Genomic DNA, 7126 nt, shown 5'->3' with positions numbered 1-7126 from the left:
GTCCTCCGAGCAGTCTAGGAGCGGAGTAACCATAAATCACAGGAGGAAGAAGACGAGAAGAAGAAGTGGCCCTTCTAGCCCGACTTCTTGTTGGTGGGGCTACACCAAAACGAAAGCCTGCAGGGGAGCGTACGGAGACGAAACCATTGGCGTTCCGAAATGTCCCTCTTCCCCGGGGAAGGGGCGGGAGCGCAGTTTTTAAAGAGACAGGCAGACATTTTCCTTTCCGAACCTGAGCAGAGTAGCTGAAGGTTGCGGAAACCGGGGGAAGCTGCGTGCATTGGGCCGAAGCAGGAAGGCAGAAAGCGGGGAGCGGGAGCCTCCGAGTCCGTCGTGAGGACGAGAAAGAGAGGGCGGAACACGAGGGGCTCCTGCAGCGGGTGGGCGCTGCGTGGTCCGAGCGTTGCATCGGCTCTCGGGGCTGGAGCGGGGCTTGCAAGGAGGTTCCGCCGCCGGAGCAACAGCTGGCCGCGAGATGAAGCAAGAAAACATCTTCCTCTTCGTCCCCAACCTCATCGGTACGTTCCCTGGGGTGCCGGGCGGGGGAGAGGAGGAGGCTGCGATCCTGAAACACGTCGGGCTGCGCGCGCCCCATCCACTTAAAGGCGCGCTGCTTCTCCCCGAAATGCTGGGAAGTGGAGTTTACCCGGCACGGACTTTTTAGCCCTCGCAAACCACCGTTCCCAGGATTCATATGTGCTTTAAGGATGCTTTAAATGGATGGTGTGTGTGTGTTCGCATCCTGAATGAGTAGACCGGCTGGAATGAATGGGGCCCCGCGTTAGTCACGCCCATTAATCTGGATGAGGCAGCCCTGCTGTGGCTAATGTTCAGTGTAATCCATGAGCCCCGGGAAGAGCCTCATCAACCCAGCTGAACTGCACAGGGGGAGTCGCTTCTGTGTAAACGTGCTTAGGGTGGGGTGCTGCGATGCTCTTCCAGGGAGGACAGGCCTGGCCCAGGAGATCTGACCTAGTTCTGGGCCTCTCGAGATGTTCAGAAGCAGTAGAGCTCCAAATCCCGGTGCTGGGAGACAGACACAGGTGGGTGAAGGCTCCTTGCCTTCATGCTTCGTTTACAGACTTCCCGAATGCAGCCTGGAAAACCGGGTGCTGATGCTGGACTAGATCGACCTTTGGTCTGATCTCGCTTGGTAAGAGCTGAGAAGTGCATGGTGCTCCGGCCCCTTCCCCGCCTCCTTTGCCTTGCCTCCTGGCCTTCTGCTTCAACACTCCCGTCTATTTCCTGCCCTGTTATTTTCACAAGTGTTAATCTGCAGCTGAAGGCAGCAGCAGCAGCATCTGGACTGTCTCCTCCAGATCAGATGTGACAGGCAGGCAAGTGACTCACCTGTCTCTTGTAGGCTTAGTCTGGACCCTTTCATTTCTTACAGTTGATTGTAGCTTTCAGTGCCAAAAACAAAAGAGGAAAAGGGTGTTTCTAAAATAGGGAGTCTGTTCGTCCTTCTCTTCAACACTCCTGAAGCAAACATTACTGATCTTTGAGTGACTCTTGCCTAGATATCTGGGGAGGTGGGGTTGTGGGTAGCAAAGGAGGGGAACCAACTAGAATTTGCATGACCCATTTCCCCAGTTTTCTGAGGGCTGCAGGGCTTGGGGGTTAAAAGATTCCAGGACAAAGTCTCATTTTGCTTCCTTGTCCTTTGCAGGTTACGCCCGCATAATCTTCGCTTTTATCGCATTCTATTTTATGCCAACCTCCCACATAATAGCATCCTTCTTTTACCTCCTAAGTGGTTTCCTTGATGCCTTCGATGGCTATGCGGCTCGGGCCCTGGACCAAGGTAAGGCTTGTTTGCCTCAAGGCAGAGAGGGCTACAGGGTGGCTCATACAAGCCATGCACTGAAAGCACATGCCTTCGTGAGCGGCAAACTATAGTTCCCAGGATTCTTTTGGGGTGCTTTTAAATGCATGGCATGTATGCATTCTGTGTGGTATGGAACAATTTGTTGTGGTGTAATGCAGTCAGTTTGAAGAGAGAGAGAGAGAGAGAGAGAGAGAGAGAGAGAGAGAGAGAGAGAGAGAGAGTGTCAAGGAGCACATATATGAGGAGATGAAGCTGTCCCACACAGAGTTAGATCACTGGTCCATCTATTTCAGTCCTGTCTGCTTTGAATGGTGGCAGCAGCTCTCTACAGTCTCAGGCAGAAGCCTGGCTAACTGTCCCTTTATTAGTTGAAGATGCTGGAGGAAGCACCTGAGGCCTCCTGTGTGGGCAGCATGTCTCCCACTGCTGAGCTGCATTCCGTCCTCAGAAGACGACTGAGGTTGCCATGTTGCTTAAGAGTATGAGCTACAAGGTCCCTGGCTCAAAGCTTGGTTCAGGTTTGAGCTCACTGGGTGACAGCAGGCAAGGAGCTATCCCTCAGTCTTACCTCTCCTCAGATCTGTACTTTGCTGCTGCTGCAACAAGGCACTGCCTGCCTGAACCTCCCCTGCCAGCAGCAGCCACAAAGAAGGAGGGTCTGTGCCCCGGCTCCTTTGTGCAGTGTGCCCCACCCCACTTCCTCTTGCAACGCAGTGCTACTCTTTGCCTCACCCTCCCTTCCAGAAATCTACAGGAATAATGCCTGGCTCTGGGTAAAACCCTCCAGATCCACAACTGTAGCCAAAAGGAAGCGTGTCCAAATAGACTGAGCTTTTCTTGCTGAGATGGGAAGGTTTCACAAGGCTCTCGTTACTTTCCGTCTGTGTAAGCTGCACACTGAAACCTGTTGTTTTCAAGTGTGCCTGCCTGGACCACACAACTCTTGGCCTCACAGCAGAAGCACAGCCACCTGTGCCCGTCACCTGCCTGGGGCAGCAAAAACTTGTCAAGCACATAGCAAGCCACAAAATAGTAGTAGTAGTAGTAGTAGTAATAATAATAATTTATTATTTATACCCCGCCCATCTGGCTGAATTTCCCCAGCCACTCTGGGCAGCTTCCAATCAAGTGTTAAAAACAATACAGCATTTAATATTAAAAACTTCCCTAAACAGGGAATATATGCATTAAAACTTTGATGGGTTGCGGGTGACGTGTGGCTGCAGTCTCTACTGTATGCATAGCTTCCTCCCCATTGGTTTACAGTGCCCTTGCCTTTCTAATGTGCGCTGTTCTTCCCAGGCACCCGCTTTGGCGCCATGCTGGACATGCTGACGGACCGCTGCGCCACCATGTGCCTGCTGGTGAACCTCGCTATGCTCTACCCTGAATCTGCCCTTTGGTTCCAACTCAGCATGAGCCTTGACGTCGCCTCCCACTGGCTCCATCTCCACAGGTACCAGACTCTGCCCTCGATGGCGGCACCAGAAGTTGCCTTGTACAGTATTGGACAATGATGTCCAGGTCTGGCTCAGCCTCACCTGCTCTGACTTGCGGCAGGGTCTCGGGCTGATAGGGAGCCTTTCGTATTGCCCGTTTGCCTATTCCTTTGAACTGGAGGTGCCGGAGACCAAACCTGGGGTCTTCTGCAAACAACCCAGATGCTCTGCCGCTCAGCTATGGTGCCTCCCCTGCTGCGATAGAGAGGCGTGGAAGGGAAGAGAGGCTGAGCACTCCTGGCTCCCTTTTTAACTACCTTCTCTGCTCCCACCAGCACCGTGGTAAAAGGTGGGGAGAGCCACAAGACCATCGACTTGTCAGGGAATCCAATCCTGCGGGTGTATTACAGCTCCCGGGTGAGTGATAATTTCTTTAGAAAACTCTCTCTCTCCTTCTCTCTGAACTGTCTCTCTCTCTCTCCCTCTCTCTGAACTTTCTCTCTCTCCTTCTCTCTGAACTCTCTCTCTCTCTCCCCCTCTCTCTGAACTGTTCCTACTACATTTCTCCAGGCTCCCATCCCTTTAAAAAAAAAGTATGTTCAAAAGCTTTATTGAACAAATGACAAAACAAATAAAGCAAGAAGATTGGGGGGACGGGGACGTAGTGTGTTAAGCTACAAAAAAAAGCCAGATCTTTCAGTAAAGGCAAAAGAAATCAGAATTGTTGGTGTAAGGCCGGTGTAATTGAGTAATTTTCTACTTCCGCTACTTCCTACGGGTTCTTTCCCCTTGGAATCAAAATAGAAATATCATTTGCTATCACATTTCCTCAAAGGCATAATACTGCCCCATTCATTCCCCTCCACCATCAGAGTGTCTCGCAATCTATATTGGGAGATCCCTCCCTCTCTCCTAGTTCTGCCCCACTCTCCACCCCAAATCTTGTATTTGGAAGCCTTCTTGAAAAGTATGAACAGAAAGGGAGGGTCCATTCAATGTCATTAAAAAATATACCGCAGTACACAATGAACTATGGGAGATTTAATTTCCACTCGGTCCCCTGCAGATTTAGCTGTCTGCTCGAAGAGGGTTTGTGGCCGTTGTATCATATTTAAAAAGTTTGGAAAGTGTTTGGGAGAGTGTTTCATATTTCATTTCTGCAGCATCTCCATTGGCTTCCAGTCAGTTTCAAGGCCTGATTTTTTTAAAGGGCTCTTTTGGATCTTTTAAAGCCCTAAGTCATCTGGTTCCAGGATTGTTTGTAATGCACTTTATATCAAATGATCTCAGGACGGGATACGCGGATCATTAAAGCAATCCCAGTTGCAAATCAAGAGTGGATAAAGACAGTAAATAAACTGTAAACACATAAGCACAGGGGCCAGTTGCTACACTATTAAGTTGATAAGGGTAACAATTCCAGTATGCCTGAGCAAATTAACCAGGTCTTAAGCTAGTGCCAAAACAAAATCAAAGTTGTTTCTGAGTTGTCTTCAACAGCAGCCCCACATAGAGTGCATTACAGTAATCCAGTCAGAAGGTTATTCGTGTTGCTGTAGCCAGGCTATCTCTACCCAGAAATGGCTGTAGCTGGAAAAACAACAGAAGTTGACCAAACGCAGCTTTATTCCCCAAACCAGGCCTGAAACCAAACTGGAAGATGTCTAGATAATCCATTTCCTCCTGAAACGTCTGGAGCTGCATGATCTCTCTCCTGAGCACCTTGAAATATGCCCAGAAAGGGGATATTTGCAGCTGGGCAGTAGTTGTCATGCACCTCCAAGTCCAGCTTCCCATATGAGGCTGTCTGTATCTTAAGATCCCCCTCAGGGTCCCTGCTCCGAGGGATCAGGGACTTCTCTATGATGGCATCAAAGCAATAGAGTTCTCTTCCTAGAGAACCCACCTGACTCCTTCATTGTTGGTCATCAGACGGCAGGCCAAGGCTGCCCTTTTCTGCAAAGTGTTGGGAGTATCCGACCACTGGGATAATGTGCCTGCTACTTATATTAACTTTGTTTCCGTCTTGACATAGCTGACATAGTTTCCCTTTTTTTAAAGGGAAATTCCCTTATTCCGAATAGGATTCCTTGCAAGAAAAGGGAAAAGTTGACAGCTATGCCCTCTTGGATTGTAGTATTAGTAGTACCAGTGGTACTTACCGTATTTTTCGCTCTATAAGATGCACCAGACCACAAGACGGCCTAGTTTTTGGAGGAGGAAAACAAGAAAAAAAATATTCTGAATCTCAGAAGCCAGAACAGCAAGAGGGATCGCTGTGCAGTGAAAGCAGCAATCCCTCTTGATGTTCTGGCTTCTGGGATAGCTGCGCAGCCTGCATTCGCTCCATAAGACGCACACACATTTCCCCTTACTTTTTAGGAGGGAAAAAGTGAGTCTTATAGAGCAAAAAATACAGTACATACATGATGCTGTACTGCATGCTTGTAAGCTGATTTAGTGGCGATTGCAGTCTGCATACGTTTTTGAATAAGCTAGCAGCCAAACAGAGCTGACATTCTTATGTGTGCAGTGGACAACTCAGGTAGCTTCTCTTTGCTCTTTTTTCTCTGGCCTGGTTTGACATGCTTTCTCCTCTTCTTCCTCCTTCCAGACTGTCCTCTTCATCATGTGCGCTGGGAATGAGCTCTTCTACTGCATGCTCTATTTGCTGTGTTTTGGGGAAGGACCAGAAAGTGAGTATCCTAAGCCAGAGGGACGATGCCTAGGGGTCAAAGGGCATTTCAAAGGACTCCTTCCTTACCCCAACCCCTTTTTTTATTTTTCCAGTCCTGCCCGGACAGGCTGGTCTCTACCGCCTAGTCCTGTGGGTTTCTGCCCCCATTGCCATCACCAAGAGCCTCATCAGCCTGGTCCACCTGATCTGCGCCTCATGTAATATGGCTGCTCTGGACGTCGCAGAACGCGCAAAGAGGAAGTAGCATCAAACGACCCCAGCGGAGGGGCAGGAGCATCACTCCCTTTCACGCTTGCAGTGGGACCAGCTTACCATCCCTCGCCGTGACAGGGTTAGCCACTCCACTTGCACAGCTCTTGCTTGATGCGATGACCCCAGCTTCCCACGAATGTATAGGATGATGGGAATACGTCCTGCTCCTCCCGGCTCCCTCCTGCATTCCCATGATGCTTTGCACTTAGGAGAAGATTGGCTGGTAGGGAGGAATATTGACTTTGCCTGTGGGCTGAAAAGGAGGGATTGGATCGACCATTTTGAGGGCAGCTAAATAGACCTTCGTTTCCAGCTTTTTGGTTCTGTGCTTCAAAACATGCTGTATATTTGGGTGGGGCAGGACAAAATTCAGCCACAAAAGAAGTACCTTTTCGTTTCCCAAAAGTGCGTGGAAGTATTGCTCTTGAGTTAGGAGGCCATATTATTCCCAAAATTCCCAAATATATCTAGGCCTGGGCAGTGAATGAATTGGCCAGTTGGTGGCCATTTGATTTGGATTATACTAAGAAGAGCATTTGAAAATGACTATCCTAGGTTCTTAGGAAAGAAGCCCCATTGAGGCTTGAGGTCTGTGTGCAGTATTATCCATTTTAAGATTATATCTGGCTGTAAATTTCTGTATCTACTTTAGCCGATGGTCCATGTTGCTTAGACATGCTTGGCCGTAAACAGCCATTTGGATCCTGCTCCCAGATTCTCTTCTCTTCTCACAATGCTTTGCTTGTGAGAGCATCTGCATTCCTTTTTCTGCTGTTGTTGGCTGTTTTTGCTATATGGAGCTGTAGGCTTCTAAATACCCTGGAGGAGCACAGGGCATAGAGGAGCCATTTTGTAGCATTGCTATTGAACATTACCTTGGCCCGCTGTTTCTTCACACAACTTTCCCCA

At 49.3% G+C, this 7126-nt stretch overlaps 1 protein-coding gene across 2 annotated transcripts; it reads left to right on the top strand.

Moving 5' to 3' along the window:
• Positions 1 to 251: 251 nt before the first annotated feature.
• CDIPT (CDP-diacylglycerol--inositol 3-phosphatidyltransferase) lies at positions 252 to 6735 on the top strand. Of its 2 annotated transcripts, none has more exons than XM_053363633.1 (6): positions 252 to 518; positions 1755 to 1804; positions 3131 to 3284; positions 3603 to 3684; positions 5882 to 5963; positions 6058 to 6735. In XM_053363633.1, the coding sequence occupies exons 3-6, from the start codon at positions 3148 to 3150 to the stop codon at positions 6207 to 6209; spliced, it is 453 nt and encodes a 150-aa protein (XP_053219608.1). In that variant the 5' UTR covers positions 252 to 518; positions 1755 to 1804; positions 3131 to 3147; the 3' UTR covers positions 6210 to 6735. The 2 variants fall into 2 exon arrangements, with proteins under 2 accessions (XP_053219608.1, XP_053219607.1); XM_053363632.1 differs by having other exon boundaries at positions 361 to 518; positions 1670 to 1804.
• Positions 6736 to 7126: the final 391 nt, after the last annotated feature.

The sequence above is a fragment of the Podarcis raffonei genome, chromosome 13 (assembly GCF_027172205.1).
Source record: "Podarcis raffonei isolate rPodRaf1 chromosome 13, rPodRaf1.pri, whole genome shotgun sequence".
NCBI classification, from domain to species: domain Eukaryota; kingdom Metazoa; phylum Chordata; class Lepidosauria; order Squamata; family Lacertidae; genus Podarcis; species Podarcis raffonei.
This window is presented reverse-complemented; position numbering and strand designations above follow the sequence as displayed.